Below are 14,114 nucleotides of genomic sequence, written 5' to 3'. Positions count from 1 at the left end.
TAATTTTATATCAAGTTCGCGGGTCGTGTTAAAAATTGTGAATTATACATACTCTGTACCACCACTACCAAACTTGCAGCTCATCTTTGCTCATAGAAAGAGATTGAGAGAAGAAAGAAGAAGCATTGAGAGAGGAGGAGAAACTTGAAGGAGAAGATGGGTCGTTTGAGAGAGAGAGAGAAAAATGACAATTTTTATTTTTTATTGAGTTACTTTGCCAATCCAATTTTAGAGAGCTATTGTTAGCTCAAATCCATTTTAGATTGAGGGTGCCAAATCAAATGTGGGGCTTTCTCTACTCTTCTTGGAGCTTCTAGCTAAATTCTAGATAGCACTGAAGCAATGCAACTGTCCTAATCATATGACGACCAAGGCAGTGAAGAGTGTATTGTCGTTCAAACTATCTTCTTCTATACTCTTTCCAAAAAAACAAAGAAAATAAAATCGATCGATCGCCGTGATCATTCTATTAAATCCTTCTAGAGCCACGTGTAGTTTCACCAATGGTGAACTAGAAATCTCCATCCCTCTCGCTCTCACACTAAACATCCTTCAATCTTAATACTATCTACCGAACTTGCCCATTTTGTTCAATGGGAGGCATTAGCTGTGGCGCACCCATTATCACCACAACACCTCACACACTCGTTGCACATTTCTCAAAGCTTCATTGTTTTCCAATCCCACCTTCGCGCTTCGTCTCGAAACGCTCTGCCTCGCTCCTCAGAAGCCCCAATTTCGTCACGAAACGCTCTTCGATGGCCACGCCTCTCGCGGTCAACGCTTCCTTCACCATTGGTCCCCCCCCTCTTTCTCTCTCTATTCAATTACGCAGATTTTGATACATTTTTAGTCATTGGTTTGAGAAAATAGTTAATCGTAGTAGATGATCTGTGATTCAATTTTGTTTGGTTGTAACTTTTCTTGTATGTTTTTTTTTTTTTTTTTTCTCGGTAACCAAACAGCGACCATTAGAGTGAAATTTTTTGCCTTGCTGACCGTTTGATTGGTTGTGTGCTGAAGGTGCAGCAAACGAAGAACTGGAGGCTGCGTCTTCTGGTTTGGTGGGCGAGAATGACCTCCTGATTGTCGGACCAGGCGTTCTTGGTCGCTTAGTCGCAGAAAAATGGCGCGAGGTATTAATCACAGCAATCCCATTTGATTAGGTTAAACCAGTGGTTTATGTTTCTTTAAAACTGGTTTTAGAATCTTTCTTCGTTATGGGAATTCTTTTGCGTGGTATATGTTGGAAGAGTATTTGGGAATTATTTGTTATGCATTTGGAGGTTTAGTTTTTAGACGTTAGCAGAAGCTTATTGTGATTGTTGATAGGAGAAAATGTTCAAATTGTGAGGATATTACGTTGAGCAGGAACATCCAGGTTGTAAAATAGTTGGGCAAACAGTTACCGCTGATCACCATGACGAATTGATTAAGATGGGGATTAATCCGTCTTTGAAGGGGACTGATGTGAAGGGCCGGTTTCCGTATGTCATTTTCTGTGCTCCTCCTTCGCGAACTTCAGACTATCCCGGCGATGTCAGGTGAGCTTCGAGAATTATTACCTATCGACTGCTCAATTTAAACTAGCTTCCTGATATGAACATGGATGTGTTTTTGGGTTTACTTGTATATAAGATGATCGTTTTGGTGCTTGTTAGGCCTAGATATCAGATATGGGAAGTTATATGAATTGTGTAGAATAACAAGGTATCAGTAGATAGAATTATGTAGAATAATTTTTAAAGACCGTCCAAGGGGAAACAACAAGTAATAGGAAAGCTAAACTATGTAGGAAGGTCTGCAGTACCTGTTAGTTCACACTGAATCTCTATCTAATCCTAGGAGTTGACTCAATCATTATTTCTGATTTTAACTTCTTTATACATTTTTAAATTGTGCATGAATATTGAGAAATTATAGTTAATAAGAGATTTATATGTCCTTCATAGCTGTGAATTGATTGGTTGTGTTTGAGCATTAGCTTTCTGGATTGAAATTGCTGGACTAAGCGAGCACTAGTGGTCTATGGAACGCTTTTTTTATGTTGGGACGGGGGGGCTAGGTGCTAGAAAATTGGTTATAATTTTCTGGAAGAAATCAAAATTTAATTCTGTAATTCTTCCTACTGTCAACTCATCTGAAGTTGTGTTTTTCCCTTATTGGTTTGGACTGTGTACTAAGCAGGCTGGCTGCATTGAACTGGAATGGTGAAGGTTCTTTCTTATTTACATCAAGTTCTGCTCCATATGATTGCAACGACAATGGACCATGTGATGAGGTGTTACATCTAACATAATACATTGTTCTACTGGGTAACATTTTTTTGTTCTTATAATGATTAAAGTGGTTTCTGTTCTCTGCATTGACATATGGGTTTGTCCTCTAAAAACCTGTGGTCAAGTTTCATTTGTGGAGCAATGTTACACCTACAACTCTTTTACAACTTGCTAACACATTGGAACCACATCAGCTACCAAAAAAAAAAAAACTTTTAATTGCGTGCTGACACGTCTACAAGTTGTAAACGAGTTGTAGGTCTAGCATTTTACTTGTTTTGTGGTTAACTCAATGCATTGCCCATGTTGCCTTTTGTGACCCAGTATGGTTTACAAACTTATTGGATGTAGAGTGTTGTCATGTTGTAATGTGTTAGTATTCTTCTTGAGCAGGACACCCCGGTTGTACCTGTTGGGAGGAGCCCTAGGACAGATGTCCTTCTAAAAGCGGAAAAAGTAGTGCTCGAATACGATGGCTGTGTTCTTAGATTGGCAGGACTTTACATATCCTTTCTGATACTTGAATTGTGAGAATTTCATTTACACCTCCAGGAGAAATTTCAGTGATTTGTTATGGATAGGATTAAACTTAACTATGTACACAAAGCAGATAGAGGTGCACATGTTTATTGGTTAGAGAAAGGGACTGTTGAAACTCGTCCAGATCACATCCTGAATCTTATACACTATGAGGTGACAATGTCTTTCTTCTATACTTGTTATTCTACTTCAGGAATTATGTCAAAATAGTTCATTTATGCAGAATTTTTTCAATTCCTTGTAATCAATTACTTCAATTTCTTCGAGGGCTTGAATTTTTTCTGACAAGTTATCTTAATGGTTTTGCTTTCTGCATTTTGATTATGTTAAAAGTAAAACAAAAAAAATAAAATCATTTGAGTTCCATATGCCTTATATCTTTGCATTGTCAGCGACATTTCCTGTCATTCTTGTAATGCATCATTGTGCTATAATTAGTGGGGCTGACATTACCTGTCTACTTTTAACAGGATGCGGCTACCCTTTCAGTTGCAATCTTGAAGAAGAAATTTCGTGGCCGGATTTTCATGGGTTGCGACAATCATCCTTTATCCAGGTCTTTTTTATTGTTATTTGACTTTGGGGGACCTTGACAACCTTTGTCCAAATTGTTTTCATCCCTACTCTTGTCATTTCAGTTTTTTAATACTCCTGCCCGATCTTTGCCATATAATTTGTGATATAGTACCAATGAGATTGTTCTTACTTATCACTGTGTGGGATTATCACTATGGGACTTTCTCTGATGACCTCAATTTTTCTTTGCAGGCAGGAAGTAATGGACTTGGTTACTAAAAGTGGTAAATTCAGCAAAAAATTTGAGGGCTTTACAGGTAGGCCCTTCCGGCCTTCACTGATATTTCAAACTAAACCTATTTTTTTTGTTCCTCTGATTTTGATAGGAACCTGTTATTTGCTCTCTGATATTCTGAACTTGGACTCAGTTTTATGCCTTGTTTCTGCAGGCACTAGTGACCCTTTGGGTAAGAGATTGAACAACTCGAAAACTCGTGAGGAAATAGGATGGGAGCCAAAATACCCAAGCTTCTCTCATTTCCTTGGACTATCTGAGTAATTGGTCGCCTATCTTCATTATTGGCAGCAAATTTAATCAAGGGCTAGATTTAGCCATTTCATAGAAAGCTTGGGCATGAAGCTGTTGACATAGAAAACATCAGTAGTAGATACTTACCAGTATGACAGTGTTCAACATGTACAGAAGATTCATCACACGTGCAAAACTTGCCAATGAAAAGAATATTATTCTTCAGTGCATATTCAGTTTGATCTGAACTATTTGATTGATTGGAGGCAGAGAGAGAGAGAGAGAGAGAGAGAGTAACACAAAGTCTGGTTCCTTCCTGGATTCGGAGTCTTCCTAGTTGTCAATATGAAATTGTTTTTTCTTAATTTATTATGCTTCAACCAATTAACCTTCCAGAAGGTGCAATGTGTTCCCGAAGAACATGATAGTCTTAGTAAGCAGATAACATCGGATTCACATGGTCTTGAATTAGTTAGGGCAACTCACCTAACCTTTTTTAATTCTTAGGACTTCTGTAATCACTTTGATAATTTCAGAAACTTTTAATTTAGTGTATTAAACTTTAAACAGTTGGTAATATTACTCTTTTGGTAGGATTTTTTGTTAAATTTAATCGGAGAAAAATAATAAAAATCTCAAAATATTCCTTTTGTAAACATAAAGAATTTATAAAAAAAAAAATTAAAATTTTGCTGTCAGGCTGACCTGCAGCCAAGTGGTGGTTCCATGTTATTTTTGTTCTTATAACTTTTAATTATTTATAAATTAATTTTTAAATATAGAGATATAAGAGGCATTTTACTTATACTTCATTCCATTTAACCTCAAACTTTAACAATAAGAATAATATTGCAATTTTTTTTAAAGTAAAAAACATTAAAATAAGAATTTTTAAAATTTATAAAGCGGATTGGAAAAGCCTTAATAATTTAATGGATTAAAGTAAAGTTTTCCGGTTAGTTATTAAACTAACGGGCTAAGAAGTCGTCTGACCTTTACCAAACCCAATGCCTATGGCTGCTTGTAATTATTACCGTTGCTGTCATTACTAATAAATCACAACCACATCGCTTACGTTTGTTGGCCAAGCTTTCAAACATAGTCTTGTTTTCTTTTCTTTTTTTTCCCTCATTTTTTTTTTATTCAAATGAGGAAAGAGATTACAACTACAAGTCTACGAGGGAGAGTCTTTCTCATTTTTTATTTGAGTGAAAGTGAAAATGAGAAATCAATTAAAAATGTTTTTAAATACAAGATAAAAAGTGATCCATCTAACTAAAGAATTTACACGAACATTAGCACACCTAAGTACTTTTACAGCTTTTTAAATAGGAAAAGTAAGCAATTTGAGCCCTAGTTGCCCTTTTGGCTACTCATGTAGCTCGTATGTATGTGGTAAGTTGGTAATCTTATCCTTGAAGGGGATGCAATTAACTTATATGGCTATTCAAAATCTTAGTTTGTTTTTGAGTTGGAACTTTGCTCATGTAATTGCTAATATTAGGCTTCAAAATTAGGGTTAAATACGAAAGTGGCTCATGTGTTTTTGAGTTTTTAAAAGTGGTAAAATTAGTCCTTGTATTTTTTGACACTTTAAAATCAATCTTTCTATGTATTTTTGTTAGTGGGCCATTTGTCACGTGTAAAAAAAACCAATTAGTCCAAATCACGTTGTGTTATGTGTACTATTTCCGTATAATCATTTCCTGACAATAATCAAATACTTCCAAATCAATTCTTCATCTTGCCCCTAGCTCCACATGGATGGGTTTCTTTCACACCTAACCCATCCTCGTTGCCCTAGCATTGTCATTCTTTCCTTATTTAGTCAATCTAATCTTACAAATCAAGGCTCTGTTTGACAACCGTGTGTGGGCAACGGCTTTGGGCAAAACATTGTTCAGTCAATTTGACATTGCCTGCCAAAAGGCTGTGGGAATTGATGGAGGGAACAGTATCCTTACTTCAAAACCAACGCTCATTTCTCTCCATTTACTATTTTCCAAAAATGCCTTTGCAGCAAGGCTTGTGATATTTTTTCTTGCTTTTCTGTAGTTCAAAAATGCCAGGGTATTTTTGGAAAAGAGTTAATGGAGAGAAATGGGCGCTGGTTTTGAAGTAAGGATAATGTTCCCTCCATCAATTCCTGTAGACTTTTGGCAGGCAATGTCAAATTGACTGAATAATGTTTTGCCCAACGCCGTTACCCACATACGGTTGTCAAACAGAGCCCAAATATTAGATTTATGGATTTATGTGGACTCCACATAAGTCAATGATGGACTATATAAATCTAATAGTTGATCTCTTAAGTGTGTAAGAGAATATAAGCCAAATATCAAAAACTTATTGATCGCTAACATTTTTCTAAAAAAATTTTATTAGGTTATTGAATTGTTTCATCAACTTGGTTTGGTAATGCTTTTTAGAGAATTCTTTTTGCTTTTTGACATAAAAATAAAAATTATTTTAAATCATTTACGCATTAGATTATTTGTTAATATTTTTATTTTATTTTTGTTAGAAAACAATAATTAATCCTAATAACATTTGCAAACAAGTCAATATATCCTCTCAAAAATAGGTTCCAGAAGTCCTCCTCCTCGAATTATATGGAAAGCGACAAGCAAAAAAAAAGCTACAACAAAACAATGAATGATTAATTGTACGACCACTTTTTTGTTTTTGTTTTCTTTTTCCTCTTTTTCTGACCACTTCTTGATCTATATTTTATAGTACAAATCAAACAAGAAGGCAAAAAAAAAAAAAAAAAAGCAGCAGTATTTTAATAGTATCTAATCCATAGGAGATGAAGGCTCAGACAAATAACGGAGTAAATCAGTTGGAGCTTCCACAACAACCAAATACTTCCAAATCAATTCTTCATCTTGCCGCTAGCTCCACATGGATGGTTTCTTTCACACCTAACCCATCATCGTTTCTCATTCTTTTCATATTTATTCAATCTAATCTTACAAATCAAATATTAAAGAAAAAAGTCCATATAACCCCTTCAAACTACCATCCAATTGACAATGTCCCCCCTAAACTTTCAATTGTGACAATGTCCCTCTCAAACTACCAAAAATTGTCAATGTTCCTCCCAATAACAAAACTACCCTTAATAAAATAAAAAAATAATAATAAAACTTCTAGAAAAAAACCTAAAACTAATTAAAAAAAAAAAATCCAAAGGGTAGAAAATTAAAAAAAAAAAAATTAAAAAAAATCCTTTTTATAAGAAAAAAATTAAAAAATTTCGATTTTTTTCTGTTGTTTTTTATTTTGTTTTATAAAATTTTAAAAATAAAAATTTCCGTTTTAAAAAAAAAATATATATATATTCTTACAAAAAAATTAAAAATTTTCGTTTAAAAATTAATTTTTTTTTTTTATATAAAAAAATTGTTCTTTTGAAATTAAAATTTTTTGTTTTTTGTTTTTTTAATTTTTAATTTTTTTAATTTATAAATGTATTTTTGTCTTATTAAGAAATATATAAGGGCATTTTGATCTTTTTGTTAGTCTTGGGGGGGACATTGATAATGTTTTGATAGTTTAGGGGGGGTCACAATTGAAAGTTTGGGGGGGACATTGTCAATTGGATGGTAGTTTGAGAAGGTTATTTGAACTTTACCCAATATTAAAATTGTATAGACTGAGCAAAACAGGTCGACATTTCTTTCACACCTAACCCATCATTGTTGCCCTAGCATTGCCATTCTTCCCATATTTAGTCATTCTAATCTTACAAATCAAATATTAGATTTGTGTAGATCGAGCAAAACGGGTTACCATGTTGACCTGTTTACGATCCGTTATGACCCACCACCCGTTTAGCCTCAACCCGTACACGACCTGTTTAATAAACGGGTGGAAACCCCAAACCCAAACACGACACGATTAAATTAGCGGGTTACCATGTCAACCCATTTAACTTGTTATTTTTTAGCGGGTCATGTCAAGTCGTGTCAACCCAACATGACCCACTAAAAATAACAGGTTAAACGGGTTGACACGACCTGTTTAACATGCTCCGGAGAGAGATGTATTCGACGACGCGTATGAGACAGAGAATCAAAAACAAAATAATCGACCCCAAAATAATCATAAACAAAAGAATCAAAACCTTTCATCATATACCAGAGAGTGATTCATACAAAATAATCAACCCAAAAACCATTCGTCGACAATGATTCATACAAAATAATTAACCCAAAAACAGGTCCAATCAAAAACAAAATCAGATCGAGCAAGAAAGAGAGATGTATTCGACGATGGAGACTCAGAGAGAGAAGCTGTGTTGTCAGCGTCGTGAGTCACGGAGTCGTCGGAGAGTGGACCAGTGGTGGTGTGGAGGCACTGAAGAGTGAAGAGAAGAGAGGGAGAAAGGGCAGTGGCCTGAAGAGTGGAGATGTTAGAGAAAGAGATGGATAAAGAAACTAAAAGAAAGAGGAACCGTGGTGATTTTGAGTGAGTGACCGCGTGGGTTTGTTTGAGTGATTAGGTTTAGCCTTTAGGGAATTTTTTTTTTTTTTTTTTTTTTTAAAGGCTCGGCAGGTCACTTGTGGGTCAAGCGGGTTAACCCACCATAAATAAAAATAAACGGGTCATAAACAGGTTGACCCGTTTATAACCCAAACCCATTTATAACCCAAACCCGTTTAAGGTAAACTTAAACCTGGTAACTTCGTATTATGTTCGTATTGGGATGGCAGGTTGCGTCACGTTTTGCCAGGTTTAGATTTGTGGACTTATGTGGACTCCACATAAGTCAATGGTGGACTACACAAATCTAATAGTTGATCTCTTGAGTGTGTAGGAAAATATAAGTCAAATATGAGGAACTTATGCTTAACATTTCTCTAAAAATTTTCTCTTGGGTTAAAGAATTGTTTCATCAGCTTGGTTCGGTAATGTTTTTAGAGAACTATTTTTGTTTTTTAGTTATGATATGACATAAAAATAAAAATCATTTTAAATCATTTACGTATTGAGTTATTTGTTAATACTTTTATTTTATTTTTGTTAAAAAAAAAAAAAAAAAAAAATTAATCCTAATAACATTTGAAAACAAGTCAATACATCCTCTCAAAAATAGGTTCCAGAAGCCCTCCTCCTCGAATTAAATGGAAAGCGACAAGCAAAAAAAAAAAAAAAGGTACAACAAAACAATTAATGATTAATTGTACGACCACTTTTTTTTCTTTTTTTTTTTTCTGACCACTTATTGATCTATATTTTATAGTACAAATCAAACAAGAGGGCAAATAAAAAATAAATAAAAAAGCAGCTGTATTTTAATAGTATCTAATCCATAGGAGGTGAACGTTCGGACAAATAACGGAGCAAGTCAGTTGGAGCTTCCACCACCTAACGCAATAAAAGAAAAAAGAAAAAAAGGGAAAACTACAAGTCAACTTGACGACACCACCATATTATACCCTGCCATCCATTTCCTTCTTTCGAATCTTTCCCTTCCTCCCATCTCAAACAAAACGCCATCAGAAACCTCAAAAGAAAAAGGCGATCGATATCGATCGATCATGGGCAAGTGTTGCGTGGAATCAGAAGATGGCGGCATGGATTTCACAGGCATTCTCATAGTCGTTGTCTTAGCTCTTGTCATCATGGTCGTCTGCTCTCCGCCTAGACGCCATGGAGCTGTTGTATACCGTTGCAGGCCCTATTGCTATTGACAGATCCTCCACCCTTCTCTCTTCTCATTTCTTCTTTTTTCAAAACAAATAACAACTGGGGTAAGCAGATATCTGTGTTGTGTGCTTTATCTTATTCTTCTTTTCTTTTTCTTTAAATTTGTATTGATCGAGACGATATGATTAATTTGTCTCTCAATTTGTATTGGAATCATATATGTAATATGTTGCTGCTGCTGCAATTCATCCAATTGTAATAAGATCGAGGACATATATAATATGGTAATTACTGTAACTTTTGTTTGTGTATTTTCGTTTTATATATGATCAACTTAATTCATTTATTGATGAGCTAGATTTTGAATCGTTCTCTCTCTTTTTTTTTTTTTTTTTTTCTTCTGTCGGTAAAAGAAAATGTAAACTATAAGCCACAGGGTAAAAAAAAAAAGAAAGACTTGAGATCTAGATTGATGTGTGGGAGTCAACTGTCAGTTTGTATATATGAAGTGATAGTGATAAAGCCTTTAGCAAACAATTAATACTATGTTGTCTTATTCATCTAAAATGTTGGCTCCACTTTGTCGCCTCTCACGTGAAATTATATTGCATATATAGATAATTTTTTTTTAAAAAAAAAAAAAAATTAAACTCCTTGTCTCTCACTTTGAGAATATCTTTGCTGTGGACAACCCTTTCATTTTTGATTAGCTTCAAAACTTTTAATCTCCCCCATTATCTCTAATGAAGAAAATTTTGTGCTTATTTCTATACCCAAGAAGAAGAGGGCCACTCAGCCCTAAATAGATTGGGCCTGGAAGGGATGATGGGCCTTTTCTTCAAGCATAAATAGTGGTACTTTTTATGCGGGGAGTCTCATATTCTCCCAAAGTCCATGTGGTGTGATTTTTTATAATATTTGGTATATGAAAATAGACTTTTTAGTTGGGAAATCACGCCACATAAGTTTTAGAGGACATTGTATTCATCATTATGATGTGAAGGGATGCCATTAACACCGTTAGAGTTTCTATCGAGAGGGTCACCTTATAGCCCTTACTCAAAAAAAGAAAAAAAAGGTGCCTTTGGTCTCCCAATTCAGGCCTATATATAGGGCTTTGCAACACTCTTTACAAGCTAATTAGCTCTACGATTTTAGCCTCAGGGCTGAAGTCTCTCATCACCAATATTTCATCTCCATGTATCTCCCAATGCATATCCACCCCCACTATCTCTATCCTCCTCAATTGCTCCCTTTTTGGAAAGTTTGCCTCTAGTAGATGTTTTCGTCGATGGGAACCTTTGATTTTTCCTAAGTTTAGAGAACAAAGTTACTTTTTGTTTCCCTATCAAAATATATTTCATAATACATTCCCTTTCATTTCTCTATACCATTAATATATTATTTTTTACAAAATACAAATTCTCTACCTACCCTCAATTTTTTTCACAAAATCTCAACACAACCCCTACTTAAAGACAAAAAGATGAAAGATAAATGCTTATATTAAAATAATGTATAGGGAACCACTTTGGAAAACACTGTAACAACACTTTATAGTTGGTTAAATGTGGGGAATCTGATGTGAGCAAGTTTTTGTGGGTTTTTTTAAAAAAAAATAAAAAATAAAATTTTTTTCTAAACATAAGAAAGTGAATGGCATATAGAGCATCTGCTGCTAGTGCTCAAGACTGGATCAACGAACCAAATTGAGCCACGTGTTGATTTGATGGATGGGGATGGGCCTGAGCGTGTGCTGACTAGATTCTCATCCAGACGAATAGCGGAATAGGATCTCCATGTGTCACAAAAGCATTGAAACGGCATGTCTTTTAACACAAGCCTTCCAGACAAGCTTAATAATTCATTCGGACGAAGATGAAGAGTAGCAAAAAATTTGGCTATAAAATGAAGATCTTTGGTTGAATGAAAAAGACTCACATCTCTCGCTCTCTCATTTTTACTCAATTGATAGGATATGTTGGAAATGCGAGAGAAATCTAAGACACTTGGTTTAGTAAAGTTTTAGTAAAAGAAGGTGGTGGAACTCTATGGGAGATTCTTGGAGGAGTTGGCTACATAAGTAAGGACTACACCCTCTTTGAACTATAGCTATTAAAAGTTATGTCATAGTAATGTAGTAACTTATATTGAAGTATTATTATGCGTATGTTCAATGCATAAGTATTGTAAGAAGTGGTTTTAGAGAAGATTTTTGTGAGAAGAATAAATTTTGCATGATGCACGTCTAAACGTTTTTCGGGGTTTGGTCGGACAATATGCTGATAAAATAGAGTCAGTGAAGCTTGTTTGGCATCTCTTTCGGACTCTATTCGAATGGGGTTAGCAACAGAGAGACTTGTTATATATATTGTTTGGACCCCATTTGAACGAGATGTTTTTATAGGGAGACCCGAGATGCTTGATCGGTACACTCGTTCATACCATGTCTAGATGAGACTTGCAACTGAAGCACTCGTTCAGTAGCCTTAAGGTTAGAACTGTTATCAAATAGATCAAATCCTTCATAGTGGATTGGGCCTTTGATCATCTCATTTGAAAATCAATTAGTATCTAGTGAGAGAAGCCAAAGACTTTAATGGCAATTTGAAATCGTACCTTATAAGGTATGTTCTAAGAGCTATCAATGCGAGTAGAGTGACACTGTTGCACCTTAACAATCCCTCCCTCAACATGACGCTTCCACGACTCAAACCCATGACTCTGACTTTAATACTACTTGTTGGATCAGTGCTTTGACCATCTCATTTAAAAACCAATTAATATTTAGTGAGAGAAGTTAAAGTCTTTTATGACATTTGAAATCGTACTCCACAAGACATGTTCTTGGAGTTGTTCACGTGAGTAACGCGACACTCTTTTACCTCAACAGTCCACTTTTCATTAAATTTCTATTGGTCCTCGCATGCCATACCCAATCAGAATGCGACATGTGTCTCATTTAATAAAAAATAATAAAGAAAAATATAAACATAAAAAAAATTAAATATAAATATAAAAAATAAAAAGAACAATATTTTTTTAAAAAAAAAAAATAGGGGGTGGTCAAACCACCTCCAAGCTTTTGGGAGTAGTCTCGGCCACTCCCTTTGGCCGAATAGGGAGTGGTCGAACCACTCCAAAAGCTTCGAACCATTTCAGGCGATTCAAAGAGCATTCTTTGCAGTCTCACCAAAACTAATTTTTGGTTATTTTGGTGAGGCAATTTGATGAAAATGACTAAAATTCTCACTCAGCATTTTAATCCAAAATAAATGGTGAGTGAATAGTACTCACTGTGAGTACTATTCACTCACCAAATTAATAAGAAATAATATAATTTTTCTCTCACATTTCTTATTCTTTAAAAAAGTTAAAAAAGAAATAAAGAAGTATTTAAATTGAATAATAAAAGTTGATAGTTAAAATAGTGAGACGGCTTGAATGCTTTAAAAAAGTGAGTAGTTAAAATAGATAAAAATGTACTTTTGATGAGTAAAATTTGGTGAAGCTAGTAAGAATACTCTAAGGGGTTAAACACCAACTCTTTATATATATATATATATATATTAAATGGAATTCAGTATGACGTGACAACACAATTAAAAATTTAAAGGGATAACTTCAGAAAACCCCCCTGAAGTTCCAGCCGATTTGAAAAGACCCCCCTGAATTTCCAAAACTCTCATTTAAGCCCTCTGAACTTCCATTTTCTCTCACTTTGGACCCCTTTAACATTAAACTACGTCGTTTTGAATGTTTTATACCCATTTTACCCTTCCCCAAAACTACGTCGTTTTGTGTCCTAAAATTACCCAGCCTAAAACGACGTCGTTTTAGGCATTAATTTTTATTTTTTTTAAAAAAGAAAAAATTAAAAATTAAAAAAAAAAAATTTAAAAAAAAAAAAAAAAAAAAAAGAAAAAAACTGGGGTGGCTTCAGCCACCCCCTTGGCCAAAATGGGGTGGCCGAACCACCCCATTTTTGGCCAAGGGGGTGGCAGACTGGACGGTCTGGGGGTGGCCGGACCACCCCCTTGGCCATGGGGGTGGTCCGGCCACCCCCAAAAGGGTTAAAAAAAAAAAAAAAAAAAAAAAAAAACGTGGGGGTGCATATGGGGTGGCCGGACCACCCCCAAGGGGCTGGGGGTGGTTTCGGCCACCCCATACGGCCGGTATGGGGTGGCCGAAACCACCCCAGCCCCTTGGGGGTGGTCCGGCCACCCCCAAAAACACCCCATCCCTTTTTTTTTTTTTTTTTTTTTTGGGGCCAAGGGGGTGACCGGACCACCCCCTTGGCCATGGGGGTGGCTCGACCACCCCCAGATCGGCCAGGGGGTGGCTGTAGCCACCCCCTTGGCCAAAAATGGGGTGGTCCGGCCACCCCATTTTGGCCAAGGGGGTGGCTGAAGCCACCCCCGTTTTTTTTTTTTTTTTTTTTTTTTAATTTTATTTTTTATTATATATATATTTTACTTTTTTTAATTAAAAAAAAAAAATTATGCTTAAAACGACGTCGTTTTGGGCTGGATATGTGTTGTGATTTTAGGACACAAAACGACATAGTTTTGAGGAAGGGTAAAATGGGTATAAAA

The 14,114-nt window shown here is 35.4% G+C and overlaps 1 protein-coding gene across 1 annotated transcript; it reads left to right on the top strand.

The window, feature by feature from the left end:
• Window positions 1–565: 565 nt before the first annotated feature.
• EMB2799 (NAD(P)-binding Rossmann-fold superfamily protein) lies at window positions 566–4,089 on the top strand. Its single transcript, XM_088514030.1, has 9 exons — window positions 566–798; window positions 1,024–1,136; window positions 1,372–1,544; window positions 2,188–2,281; window positions 2,673–2,784; window positions 2,884–2,972; window positions 3,290–3,375; window positions 3,588–3,652; window positions 3,785–4,089. The coding sequence occupies exons 1-9, from the start codon at window positions 594–596 to the stop codon at window positions 3,892–3,894; spliced, it is 1,047 nt and encodes a 348-aa protein (XP_088370156.1). The 5' UTR covers window positions 566–593; the 3' UTR covers window positions 3,895–4,089.
• Window positions 4,090–14,114: the final 10,025 nt, after the last annotated feature.

This window comes from Corylus avellana, chromosome 2 (genome assembly GCF_965113065.1).
Source record: "Corylus avellana chromosome 2, dhCorAvel1.hap1.2, whole genome shotgun sequence".
NCBI lineage: Eukaryota > Viridiplantae > Streptophyta > Magnoliopsida > Fagales > Betulaceae > Corylus > Corylus avellana.
Note: the sequence above shows the minus strand (reverse complement) of the source record. Positions and strands in the feature narration are given on the sequence as shown.

Coding starts and splice junctions, on each gene's coding strand:
- EMB2799 (XM_088514030.1), top strand. CDS start 594: ATGGGAGGCATTAGCTGTGGCGCACCCATTATCACCACAACACCTCAC. Junction 2,973..3,289: donor TGAATCTTATACACTATGAG/GTGACAATGTCT, acceptor TACTTTTAACAG/GATGCGGCTACCCTTTCAGT. Junction 3,376..3,587: donor GACAATCATCCTTTATCCAG/GTCTTTTTTATT, acceptor TTTTCTTTGCAG/GCAGGAAGTAATGGACTTGG.